Source organism: Gavialis gangeticus, unplaced genomic scaffold, assembly GCF_001723915.1.
Source record: "Gavialis gangeticus isolate Ggan-Ray unplaced genomic scaffold, GavGan_comp1, whole genome shotgun sequence".
NCBI lineage: Eukaryota > Metazoa > Chordata > Crocodylia > Gavialidae > Gavialis > Gavialis gangeticus.
Window position 1 is genome coordinate 21,951,007 of NW_017729024.1, and position 14,533 is coordinate 21,965,539.

At 40.2% G+C, this 14,533-nt stretch overlaps 1 protein-coding gene across 1 annotated transcript in view; it reads left to right on the plus strand.

Annotated features, from left to right (window-relative positions):
* The first annotated feature begins 1,676 nt into the window (after window positions 1-1,676).
* ACOT12 (acyl-CoA thioesterase 12) overlaps window positions 1,677-14,533 on the plus strand; it is a 113,786-nt gene continuing 100,929 nt past the window's right edge. Inside the window, exon 1 of the mRNA XM_019518187.1 lies at window positions 1,677-1,688. Within this exon, the coding sequence (XP_019373732.1) occupies window positions 1,677-1,688 (12 nt within the window). The remainder of the gene's footprint in view (window positions 1,689-14,533) is intronic.

Sequence of the window (14,533 nt, forward strand, 5' to 3'; positions counted from 1 at the left end):
ATGACTGGAGAACTAGTGAAAAAGCTGATGGCATGAGCCAAGAAAACTGAGCCATTAAGAAGAAAAGGGATTGTTACTCAGATCATTTAAAACTCTGTTTTTATTTGTTTTAATTAACAGCTATTTAACTTAAATGACTAATTAGCATTTTGAGTAAAAGGAGCTTTTGTTAAATACGTTGCACCTTCATCTTTCATTTAAGATGTTAGGAGCTCAGAATAAACATCCTTTATATCTCCTACTGGCTCTCCAGATGAAACCAAGGATAAAGTCCTGATATTTCTAAGGTTAAAAAAAGAAAACCGTTAATAAAATCCTTTCAGGCATTTGTCCTCCCCCATAGTCAGGGCAAAAAGAGTACAAGCCCAATTTTTCAAAACAAAAAAAAAATCCTTGCAGTTCCCATTAAACAATTAGATAGGGGCATCACTCAGAGAGAACGGCTTCCCAAAATTGAGAGTGAACACAATATGTAAACCTAATTTTAAAAAGAAAGTAAAATCCCAGTGTAATGTTCAAAATAAGCAGGAATTTAATTTGAGAAAATAATGAAGAAAATTCAGGAAGTACAATCCTACTCCCAAAGGACTCTAAACAAATATGTTCAAGTGAATATAAAATCAAAATTGCTAACATCTGGGCTCTCCATAAATTCTCTGTCCCTAGACAACCTACCCCAGTTCTCAGTACTTGTTCGAGTAGGTGATTGCTGCTACAAAGAATTAATTTCACACTAACTTAGTTGAAAAACTCGTAAGTCCAAGACTTTCAGACACAAATCTTATAAATATCATGCAGACTGGAGAACCTTGCTTTAGAATAGAAAATTGTTGTGGTGCAAATCTCTCCTGACCTCATTTGTGGTTGTCTTTTAAAAGCAGCTTCTTAAATCATTTCTGGAGGCCATCTGTGTTGACCAAAGACCAACAAGCTTTGACATTGATTGCTTCACTCCTCTAAGTGACTTAGTCATTTACTTTCCTACCTGCAACTCTGCAAAAGTGTTGTTTCCAGAATACATCTATGTTTGAATCACTGGGCAGACTGCTTTAGAAATCACGTCTTCTGTGTAAGAATTCTCCTCCCTTAAAAGTTCTTTGTGAAACGTTCCTCAGCTTTTTACCATCTACTTCAAGTGCTGAGAGTTTTGGTATTATTGCAGAAATCTGCAACCTTATTATGACTGTGATGATGCATTTATGTATTGAGAAAGACCTGCCATCAGGTGTCTAAGAAAGCCCAGAACATAGCATAAACACTGTGAATCCCTCATATGGAGGGAAGCCTCCCTATGGAGAGGTCAATGAGGGGACGTTTTCATGACTGCTGTAAAGCCAAGTTTTACCCTATGGAAAAATTGTGGCAAGTTAGAAAAGGGGCAGAGATGTGGCCAACAGGTCCATGTACTGTATGGGTCAACTGACCACAATGCACATCTGGGGAGACATCCCAGGGCGCCTATACATGAGCAGCAAGGCTGCTCTGACACGCTGTAATTCCAGCACGTCGGAGCAGACTAGTGATTGAGTCTGCTGGAGTGTGGTAATTGCCGCGTTCCAGCAGCCTCCGGCGTTTCATGTATCAGCATTCACACACTTCAAAGTGGTGGCATGCATGCCTTATCTAAAGCTCATTCTACAAGCCTTAGGTAAAACGCCCTGCTGCCATTTTGAAGCATGGGAACACAGGTACATGAGACGCTCCAGGCACTTTACTTAGAGTGGCTCTCAGAGCCGCTTTAATTAAAGCGCCATCCCCCACCCTCGTGGAGCATGTGTACAAATACTGTCAGAGAACAAGGGATGCTATTATGCCAATAGTTTACAACAGCAATCCTGGATCAATTCCAGGGGCATTTCAGAGTATCCAGCCAGGTTTTGGTTCCCATACAGACATACAAAACACAGTTTTGTGGCTTTATACAAGTGTGGGAGGAAATTTTACCTCATAGCAAAACTGTTAGGAGTAGGAATTTGCGAGAATATCATTTGATTTTCTATTATTTTCAATCTGGCATCTAGTAATCTGACTACCATACTGTTTTATATCATGCTTTCTTAATAATTTTTATTTGAATATTTCTGGAAGCCATTACCCTCTTTTTAAGAATGCCAACATTAGTTTAAGTATGTATTTCTATTAATGATCTTTGACTGCCAAAGTTTTACTCATTTTAAATGGCACATGGATGTACCATTATGCCATGTACCAATCAGCCAATTACATTTGTTGCTGTTTAAGTTCAGACTAATCCGGTCGTTGTATCTAAGAAGTTAATGTGTATCCTTGTTTTAAATTAATTTTTTATAGTAAGATGTCCACGTTGCTCAGAAATAGTCTTGACAAAAGGAAAAAAAGTGGGCTGTTTCATCAAAGCGCAGTGGTTTAGCTGCTCATCACTTAGGATTTTGAGAACACAAGTAGTAATGGCAGTTAGTACTTTTCACAGTATTTCTTATATACTTTTTTTCTCATGCAGATTTGGAGATGAGGAAGTCCTAGGTTTTTGATGGTTTAGTTCTGTTGGTGGCCATCACTGCATGGGCTGACAGACTGTCTTCAGGTCATATTCAGTGTTGGACCCTAGAGCTAGCACCAAACCAAAAACCTTGAGATTTTCCTCTTATTCTAGTTTCACTGCCATCTCTCTATTCTGTCTTTTAGCACTATAATAATTATTGTAGCACAAGCTCCCTCTGTAACAAGTTGATGAAGAGCAGAGGTTGAAAAGAAATGAAGCTTATCATTCATACTATCAGCTTCCTAATGCACCCAACCTCTCACAGCCAGGGCCTTGAGATGCAGAGCCTGCCTCTGAACTTGGCTTATCACTTCATCATGCAGGAGTAGATTTCATTTTATTTCATGAGTCTAAGAGCAGCTGTATTGATATGTTCACTTTGTTTTCTGAATTGCAAGCCATTCTGTATTGAAAATGATTGTGCTTATTGTCTAGCAATGAATGAAGAGTTGGAAATAGCTATTTATTATGTGCTAATATACTCCCTGCTTACCAGTTAGATATTTCAAGTACTGAACTCCAGAAAAAAATGTTGTTCAAGAATCATCTTAATTTTAATGTTACACTCACACGAGAATGAGAATATTTCTTTTGCTATTTCTGAATTTCAGTGATTTTTGGAAAAAAGAGGAAACGGCCCAACTTTCTGATGGGAAAGGTTACGGTGATAACAGCTAATTGACTAATTTGCAGATGCATCAGAGTAGCAGGATCCATTCTGTCTATCAGTTGATATACTTCTAGCTGCCTTGATTATTCCATACTCTTCCCTTGTGCATACTAAATGAAGCATTTTGACATTCTATAGACATAGAAGATGACACAGCCGACCTGCTAAGGTGCATAGAAATGTAGCAATTACTAAATTACATCATTTAGCAATCATTTATTTTCTATGTTTAATTTTAAACTTACCTGTATGTATTTTTATTATTATTTTTATTTCAGCATTATAAGAACTTGAGAAAGTTTGGGCATAAAAAAGATCTTCCATGTGTAGCAAAAAAAGATTTATAATTTACATTAAATGTAAGCTTGTACCATACCTTCTACATTACCTGTGCCTTTAATATATGTATCTTTGAGTAGGCAAACTTCTTCCCCTTTCTTTGATTATTCTATTATATCAAAGATATACTGTATTTAATATAGTAACATCTGACATACGAACATTTGAGGCTCACTGGATTAGTCAGGGCTAACTTTGCTCATTTCAGATGCCGTATTTTTCTTCACAGGATCATAAAGCAAAAAGACATCATGCGGGCATTAGCTTTTCTATTACCCATCCATATGACTTCTTATAGAGAAATTAAAATTCTGTTTTCTCAACACACACTCCATTCTGCATCCCTTGTTCTCACAAAACTTCAGTGACTTAAAACTTATCACTGACCTGAGTAGGAATTTTGGGAACACAGTGAATGCAGGAGCAGCTGTTTAGCAGAAGTGTAGGCTGCTCTGCGTCTTTTCAGCAATCATAAATGTAGCATTTTACTGACTTCTTTCTAGTGAAAACACTGAGCGTGCTTAGCACTTAAACAAGTTTCTGAGACATGAGTGTCAGACTATATAATTGCATCTCATCTAATTTTGACACTTAACCACTAATATTTGATGAGGCCTGAATCTCAATAGTAACTACATGCTCTGATTATAATATACCAACCAAGTGCAAAAACTGAAATCTGAATGGTCTGCTTTAGCATTGCAGATACCTTTAAAATGTGACTATGAAAGTATTTTGAAAAGTATCTGATGCTTGGCTTCCTTTACCAACCAAAATGATCTACAGCCTTCTGCACTGTGAAAGGCAACCTCTGCTGACAAATACAGGTTTTACACCTGCCCAACCTATTATCAGAAACTTCATCCAAGCCATAGAAGCCATTCATTTTATTTGTGTTTGTGTAATCAAAGCAATTAGGGACAGAAACTCCAGGTGTGAAGGAGTAACTGTATCCACCATTGGACTCTTTTTTCTCTCTCTCATTTATGGGAGGTCAGAGTTTTTTGGGTTTGTTTGTTTTTCATTTTCTTAAGTTATAGCTGTATCTTTTTAACACAGAACAGTCTAAGAACTGTGTTAGACTGGGCTGATGGAACATAGCGTTAGAAAGTGGAAGATTCACTTTTGGTAAAAAGGTGTAACACATGCCAGTAGGGAAATGCATACGTGCAAATAGTTTTGATACCGAGACTACAAACCAAGATGGTAAGAGTTGTATTGTAAAGATTTGACAACAGAATCTATCCTCCAGTGTTTGGATTTTTAAACTTTTGTCATTTATATTTTCTTTTGGGAGAGAGGAGCTTGGGGACTGTCAGACCACATGAGGAATTTTAGAAATATATCACTCAGCAATCATTTTATAAAGTTTAACTTCAAAATGCACTATGATTTATTACAAAAAATATATTTTCTTCTGCTTGCAGACATGGTTGCTCCATTTTGTGATACGTTAAACTAAGCAGTTAATTTGGTGCACTGCATAGCTGCATGAATTCATCACGTGTACATACATACCTGTGCAGCATTATTTTGGGTTTTGTATTTGAATTTGCAGTATTGATTATTTTTGTATTTACTTTGCCTCTGTTATTGGAATTGTAGTAAACATAATTTATACATATGATTTTACAACTGTTTTGCAACTGAGAAGTCTTCTTTAAATTGTAAAGTTTTATTGATGGAAACTCATTAAAATGGTATAAGAATTATATTAACAATTGTTTTGTGTTTTGATGCTCTCTGTATATAAATATATGTCTATTTATCTGTTTAATGGTGCTTGTGTCTTGCAATTTTGGATACATTTTAGAATAAAGTTTCATTTTACAAGAAAACGTTGTATTTTCAAAAGCTGTGTCAAAATAACATTTTTTTTCCAGGAAAAACTAAAGTAATAACCTCTTTAACCTCAGAACCCCGTTAATGTCAAGAAGTAAAAAATATGCTTCAATAATATGGAAGAGTCTACTACTAAACAGGCATTATTATATGTTCTGATTTATTCAAAAAATTGATGTCCAATAGCTAACCCATCACCCAAAAGATCCATTGTAATAATGTGTCCTGCATCAGCTGAATCCATCAGTAATACAGTTTTTAAAGGCTTTCTATACTTGCGATAATGTCATGCTTATCATTTTTACTGTAATTTTCCCAAGGCATAGTAGAACTTTCTGATCCCATTTATACATGTTTAAATATTGCGTATTTTGAAGAATGAACTCGTACCAAGATTCCAGATTAGAATCCCCTAAACACTGAGGAAATTTGGATCTTAGGCTCTCAGGTGAACTGAACCAATCTCCCTTAAACCTACTAGAATAATTTCAAATTTGGGGTGACATTCAGATCTGGTTCACAATGTTGTTCCAGTTTATCTATGTAACTTGAAGACTAACTACTATTGCTCTCTAGTTTTCCTGGCTTTACTTTTCATAAGATTTATCTACATCTGATACAGAGCTCATCTTTTATTAATAAGTGCATTACTCCTTCTGCCACAATTTCTCTGAAGGCACTCTGCTGTGTCTTGTACTTCAGAGCACTTCTGAGATATGCTATTATACAGTACAAAGCTTTTAAAATCATGTTGCTTCAATTACAAATGTATGTTATCAGGAGGCAAAAATCATATATCTCATTTTTCTTTGTAACCATTTATAAAACAAAACTGCACCTGGTTTTTTATATATACCACGCAAAAAGCCAAAAGTCCATTGGTGACAATCATCTCTTGACTGTACAAACCTTTTAAATTGCATTAGAAAAGAACTTTACTGAAAGGTAACCGTTTTCTAATTCTGTTAACCATAGTGTTAAGGTTTAATACTTAATACAGTATTACATATTTATTCATTCTAACTTACCACTAGTTCACATTTCAAAATAAACAATTCTTATAATTCTTCTACTCATTTTTCTACTCATTCTACTCTTCCAGGAGTTGTTGCTGTGTGCAATGCTTAAGGGCTTTCTTTTCTATTTACTGATTTCAGATATTTCAAATAGCAAATATGGTAGTTCTCAACATGTAGCTCACAGAAGCCACCTTGATTATATGGTGCCCATCCCATTCCACCTCTCTCTTTACACCTGCAGAGAAATAAGGTCCAGTGGCTATGGCTGGTGTTGCATTCAGTTGCATAGCATTCAGTTTCTGCTATGCCAGAGATATATTCTATGCCACAGATAGCCTCTTTGAACTTGGGACAGTAAAACAATCTCTCCATACACTGGAGTTTATGAGTTGCTGCTGAGTTATGATGATGATGGTACCCAGGTAAACACCTAGAAGAGAGCTGCCTCAATAAGTGTCCACGTTTTTCATCAGTTTTGCAACCAAAGAAATAGCAATTCCAGCTAAATCAATAAAAGACTGAACAAAAGGACTTGCAGCAGCCACAGAACATGACGACAGCCCAATAAATTACCTCACTAGACAGAGTAAAGTCGAGCTGAAGAGCAGGCAAAAAAAAAAAATTCTGATAAAAGGGACAAGCTTTGGGAAGCATTGTCCTTTGGCTTTAATGTTGTTATACACTTGTCAAGTACTATTTCTTTCCATGGGAGGGTTTGGAAAAACAAATGGAATTGAGACCAGGAAAGTGGCCCACAAAACCATCTCACTCCTTAGGGCTAGGGACAGACATTCAAAAAGACTGAGCCTGAATTGATTCAATTTTTGCAGGTTAGTTTAACCCGCCTAGGCTGAATCAGTTCCTAACTGTACAGGCATCCCAGAAATGTAGGCATATGCCTGCAGTGGGTCAGGCTAGAAGCTGGGGGCACTAGAGCAGCCTTCCCTGCCCTTCCATAGTGCTAAGCTGAGGTGGGAGAAGGGGTAGCCAGGCCCTGCCAGGACACTCTGATTAGGGAGAGGTTCCCCCCAACCTTCTGACCAGCCCAGCAGGGAACTGATAACAGTGTTCATCACCCCATTAAAAAAACAACAGAGGGACATTACCAGCTACCTGTTGATTCTGCCTTTGTCCCATCTGCCACATGGACCATGGCCAGCATGTGGCCTGCTAAGTAATCCTGAGAGGTGTCTGTGTAAGGCTGAGGGGATGGGGCAATCCCTACTTAGCATGGAGTGGGGAGGGGAGAGAGGGAGCAGGGGGAAGACAGGCTGATGCCTGCAGTCGCTGCCCAGCTCCAGCCAAGGAGCAGAGGGGAGGGGCCAGCTCTGCTGTGGAACAGAGAGCCCCGCAAGCCCAGAGAGCATGCCAGGATGCTGGGGGAGTCTGCTTTAACTTAAATCAGAAAGGGGTGTAGGACAAACATTGCATAAGCCGGTTTGACCTAAATCAGTTAAGTCTGATACTACATTCAACCAGATTTATCTCAAATGGGTTTTAGCCATTTTCAAACTGGTTTATGTGCACTGAACATCTGTTGTTAAAGGTTTAAACCAGTTTCTGATCACTTAAACTGATTTATGTGTAATGTCTGTCCCTAGCCTAGATGTTCCTCCTGAAAAAGGTCTCAAAACCTCTGGAGCCTCCTACTGGTCTTTTGTCAGAGCTCACTCACCAGCCTCCTCCTACAGGCTTAGAATGATAGTCAACAGTTTCTGTAGAGATTTATCAGTAGTGGCAGCAGTTTGTCTGATCAACTAACATGTCCTTTTCTGAATAGCAAAATTCCTATTGCCCAGAAGCCTGGAACCAAAAATAGAAGTAATGCAGGCTCTCATGCCCTGCAGACCAGACATCAGAGTAGCATGGAGACTCACTGATTGATTGCAGGCAGCTGCACTGAATTGTACTGCAGAGAGGTGAGTAATTATGAGGGCTCAGTGGAAACACAAAAATGGGAACTGAGCTGGAACAAAGGAAGCTACATAACTGAACTGCTAGTCAGGGCTGAGTGGAAGGGATGGCTAATATCAGCCACTCAAATAACATCTGGGGAAAAAAGACAACCTTGAGCACACCTGGGGCTAAATCTTAACTTTAAATTGTTGTTTGGCCTTGCTTTGATGATGAAAAATGCATAGTAAATAGGATGGAAGAAAAGATTGGGTATGATGTTTTCAGCTACACTTGGGCTATAAGTCCTAGAGACCCTTGGCTGCCTCCACTATCTTCCTTCATTCCCATCTGTTGTGTGCCTTCATCCTCCAGTCATCCACACTTAATTTCTATAGGTCTGATGCTACATCATCTAGCCATCTTTACCTTGGCTGCCCTGGCCAGCACCTGTAGGAGCACTTTCTTTGGTGACCAGATCACTTTCATCTTTCTTTGGTGTCCGGATTACTCCAGACGCAAGGAACTGTTTAAATTGCAACCAAGCCAGAGCAGGCTGTGTGGTAACTAACTATAATCTGTTTACTTTCTATAGTTGCAAAACTGCTGTTTGGTTTGATTTTAAGATGAAATTGATCTCTAAAATTTTGCAATTGCACAATGTTGTAAAGCAAACTTTTGCCAAAGTAAGGTAGTTAAATTGACACACTCTTGATTAATGTACTATTTTAAACTGCATATACATAGTAAGTTGATTTAAAAAAAATATGAAAAATGCCTGTAACCCATCAAAAAGTACCTTATTTGATTCAGAGGATTAAAGGGTGAAAATTAATACAGTGTGCATCTACACATGCAATTAATGCGATGTGATAAACTCTGGAGCAGTTTGTGCCAGAGGAAACTGCTCCTGGGAACAGCATCTACACATGCAGCTAGGACAGCAGCAATTGGAGTGAGGGTGGAGCAGCTCCCAGCTGGCAGAGGCTATGAGGGGTCAGCCCCAGGCTCCAGGTGGCACAGTTGGGCAGCAGAGGGGCTGGCTGGGGCATGAGGGTGCTAAAGTGCAGAGCTGTGTGCCTAGGCAGCAGGCCACCCACACACTTTAGTACCCTCATTCCCCAGCCAGCCCTTGTCACCGTTTACACGTGTTTCAGCACAGTTACTCTGCAGAGTAAGTAGTTACTGCGCCATAATACAGGCACACATGTAGATAGTGACACTTTACTGCACAGCTAATTAGCCTACTCCGCAGTAAAGTGCACATGTAGCTGCATCCAGAGAACATAAGAAACTTAGATACACGCTCACTTTCTAGAACTGAATTCGTGGAAAGATATATATTATCTTGCAATAATATGCATTATGGGTTTCATTTCAGAGAGATGCAAAGTTTTATGAGATCTGCAGAGAATATGAGTAAATTTCTTATAATATGTATAACAACTTTAGCACTGATTTCTCTTCATATGAATGATCACTCTGCTGTTCATTAAAATACATGAAAGCGGAAAAGATATATCTTTATCTACAAGATACAACCATTCTTAGATTGCTGTGAAAATACAACACAAGGAAAGTTAAATGTTTTCCAGCTTGTTTAACATGGATTGCAAAGTCACTAAATATTATTTTACGTTTAGAGATTTTAAATATTTTGTAACTTACAGGATAGAAAAAGCTTTTGTCTTGGATCAAACCATATTGACAACCCTAGAATGAAGGATATTTAGTGGCAATTATAAAGGCTCTTAGGTAAGTGTCTCAGAAATACAGTCAGGTTTATGACTAGATGCCTGCTAATGAATCCACTAACAGGTTTGTAGGTAAGTGATCCTTCAAATTTTTGCAGGATGGGAAACTCGGACTTGTCAGTATAGTATTTTGGAATCTAGAACAAATGATGGTATCATGGGTGATACAAGCAATGTTAGAAGTTGTTTAAATCAAGGCAGGAGACCCTGATGGCCCTGATGATGATGCAAGTGTCGCCACACTCATATGTTGGAAGCATGAGGGCCAGAAAGACATTTACAGGTGGAATGGTCAATGTCAATAAGACCTGGGGTGCTTGAAAGAGGACCATAAAGGCATTCATAGGTGATGTGGTCAGCCATATGAGCTTGAGCTGCAGCCTGATGGTCTTGAATGTAGATGAGATAGGAGCATTCAAATGGTGTACAGGTTAATTCAGGATAAAGTAACCTCCCAATTGTTGAGCACAGATAATGGATTACTACACTACACAATCTGGCATGATTAAAAAATTAATCCTTTCAATCTAATACTTGAAATTTTCTTTCAAAACAGTAGACTGGTGCCTGTCAGGTGTAAAACCTCAGACGCATATATTGCAATTGTCTGCCTGCTTTCTGAGTCTTCATGTGCTGCATGAATTAACTTGAACAGGCTACAGATCTATTTTGTAAGTGACAAAGCAATGTGAAGGTCTCCTTTCGGGGAAGAAGATGGGGATGTCAGTTGTTTTAATTCTCAACACTCTCTTGTTTCAAACAAATGACTAGGTTGAAAAAAATCCTATATTTTTTTGTTAATTTTGGATGTTATGGGCATGTCCAGATGAGTGCGCAGGTGCAGTTTGCAGCACCTCAAACCTGTTTGTGGCGCTGCAAACTGCATGCAGTGAACATGCAACTGTGTGCCATGCTGCAAACCGGTGCCAAAATTTGATACCGGGATGTCCCGGTATCAAAAAACAAAAAACAAAACCTGCAGCAAAAAACAGTGCAGTGCACATGGCAGCAGCATGCACTGCCAGAAATAAAGCCTGGCCATCCAGAGCCACACTCTGGCTGCCAGCCAGGCTCCATGCAGCCAGATCAGTGCCGCTACTGTCCTGGGAGAGCCCCAGGACCCCAGGTAATACTGTTGGGTTCAGGACAGGTGCTGGCCCCAGCTTCCCTTATCCCACCCAGGAAAATCTGGTGCATGCCAGTCATGCCTGGATTAACCCTTTAGTGGGTTCTAGGCAAACAAACTCATGGCCCCTACTTAATTTATATTACTTTTTCACTCAGTAATTATGATATGTAAAATAAGCATAATTGGGCCCCTTCTTCACTTACATGCATATGCCTAGTTTGCCTATGTGTTAATCCAGCCCTGGCCAGAATGCATGTATGGGGCATGGCCTGGGGCACAAAGCAAGTGCCTGGAAACACATGCATCTGCACATGGGGATGTGCCCTACCGGCACGTCCAGACAACTGCAACACATCTTGTGAGGTAGGGGAGACGGGGGCCAGCAGCTGTGGTCCCTAGGGAAGTCTGGGGCCAGCAGCCTTACCTGGGATCCTGGGGGCCACCTGGGGCTGCAGCTGCAGCAGGAAGCCTAGCTGGCAGCTGGAGCATGGCTCCAGCTAGCCAGGCTCTGGTTTTGGGTAGAATGCACTGCCACCATGTGTGCCGCCCTGCTGTTTTCAGCATGGGTTTTTTTGACCCCGGGATCTCCCACAGATACGGTGCTACATACCCCATGTCCATACTCATCTGGACACAGCCTATGTGTCCAATCCATAATTCTAATGCTGCTTGTACTCATAAATAAACTACAGTCTCTCATGTGTGGAGCACAGCAAATGACACTGATAGTTCAAGAAGCCGTATATTGCAATGATCTATTTAAAAATAATAGGTAACATTTACACAACATTTTACATTTTCAGAATACTGGGTATGCATTAAGGTCCTAATCTTATAAAGAATGAAGCTGTATTTAACTAAAAGCCTGTGAACAGAACCATTGCCTTCAGTAGGGTTTTTTGTGGGTTAGATTTGTTAAGCACATGTAAGTTGCCAAGTATTGTGACCTAATGAATTGCTTCTCATTGTAACTTTGTGATTTGGCTGGATAGTGTTATTTATCGCACTTTCTGATGGGAAAGTGCATTACAGTTGAGCTTTTAAACTCTTATTTCTCAGACTACAAGCAGACATTGGATTTGTCCCAGGGGGTTCACAGGATAAGATCTGCTAACCGTTTGTCCCAGGACATCACAAAGTGTGTCTGAATGGATATGCTGGGACTGCATCCTTGGATAAATGGCAGAAAAGTGACGATATATTCAGCTGCTCATTAAACCCCAGTTAGAAGGGCAATGTGTGCATGCACCAATCCTGAAGCTTTTCTGTCTTGGAACAAACACAGGGGCAACAGGTCCTGGGACAAATGAAATATTTGTTCATACTCCTGATATATGTGATTTTCATTCTAGTTAGGTTAGTAACCATTTACCAAAGCTCCCCAATATATCCAAAGTTATGGCTATGCACACTGCTGGTAGGAGTCCTGTGCTGCCTACATCTGTTCTTGGAAACCATCCCATGCTCCTGCAGAACGTCTTCCTTCCAATGACTTTCCTTCCTGGGAACCAAAAGATACATGGAGCTTTGAGATGTGTTCTTAAAGTCATTGCCTTTTCTGTTGAAAGTAGTTACTAGAGAAGTTACATTTTCTGCTTTTTCAAACTCTTCCACACAGTTTAGGAGAGCTTTACTCATCATTCACTCTAAGCAGGTATTACTTGGGGGAATTTGGAAAGGTTTAGACGTGAGTAGATTATTTAGACTCTATGTTTGTCTGCGATTCCAGCAGCTTTGCAGCTTCTAATCTCAACAGATATATTATGGGCCAAATCTTTGATCAGTAGGTCTAAATTAATTTTAAGTGAACACTATCAGTGTGAGAAGAGCAACAACAGCTACAGGTATAATCTTGGTGAAAGCCTACATTATAAATGTGACAAAGCAAATTTGGAAAGTAATTTACAGATTACAGACGGAGCCAAGCAAAGACAAAGCATTCTTTAAAATAAGTTCTGTTCATTCTGATGAAACTTCCTTTTTGAGATTCCAGATCCATGGCAGGAACAACTAGACACTTAACATTGTCGCATCTGGACTAAAATGAAGTAGACAAGAAAGGGGAAAAAAAGAATAGAAACTGCATTCAATTTAGGTGCATTCATCAGGAGTGAAAATTAAAGTCATGTCTCCCAGTCTTCCATTAGTCTTCCACAAGACTTTCATTTCTTTCCCATAATCCTAACCATTGAACCAAAAGGAAAGGAGAATTCAGATCAAACTTCATTCTGAAGCAACACAGAATAGAAATAAGTTCAGAGAGAAGTCCAGCATACCAATTGGTAAAGCTAGTGTGCAGAATGTGATGCTATAGTTGTCCTGTTACTTGCTGTGAGAGCAGCCTGACAAGGAAAAAGGGATCATGCCATAGTATAAAGCTTGTAATACGTGGAAAGAGACTTTCTTCTACACTCAGGAGCTTGGTGAGCCAGGTTGGCTCATTAGCCTAGAACACAAAAACTCCCTGCTGTTACGTATGCTTTTATAAACATGGAAGTTTAAGGTTTTTATTTTATATGCATTGTATTTAGCATTCTAGCTTTTTTAAATTAAGAATAAAATTTTAAAAAGCACTGAGAATTAAATTCTATTTGGGCCATTTCCTATGGGTGGCTGGATTGTTTTATAAGAGCTGCATTGTGTGCAAGCTGTGTCCTTCTGTCTAAGACTGTTCTGACCTGCCCTACTCCTCTACCCTGTTATTTCACCGTATCCTAGAGCACCGCCTTTGCTCTGCCAACTGTACCAGTCTTTCCCACCCACTCTGCCCCTCCATCAGGCGCATGTGTCCTTAAGTACGCCGGATGCCTGAGACTAGGCATGACTGTAATACAGTCCAGTAGCTAAAGGCCAAATGCAGACTGGCTGGCAATGTGCAGCTGCACGTTGAACTTTTTTGAGCCACGCAAAGGCGATTTACAGTGTTTCTTTTCCAAGTTTAGGAGAAATGCAATGATCTCCAAGTCGGGCATTTCCTGTCAGTCACTGAGAAGAGACCTCCAGAAGAAGTCCTGCCAGCTCCTGACAGCAAGCAGTTGCTCAACTCTCCCTCCAGATGTCAAAGAAGGCTGCAGCAGAATTCGCGAGGACCCCAGAGGGAAGCAGCTCCCCAGGGGATCTGTGCCCAGAGCAGTGCCACGGCGCTGCCCACGTCCATGAACAAGACTTTGGAAAGACACGGAGCCCAATGAGAAGCATCCCGGGGGCAACCCTCGTGCCTCTGTCCACCAAGGGCACCAGGAGCGTCAGCCGCCCGCCCAGCAGCAGGGCTCCGGGTCAGGCTGACTGGACTCCAGCCCCAGTCTACCAGGGGCTGCTCAGCCTTAACCTGCCCGGACCTCCGTTTCCCCAAACCGGGAGCCGTTG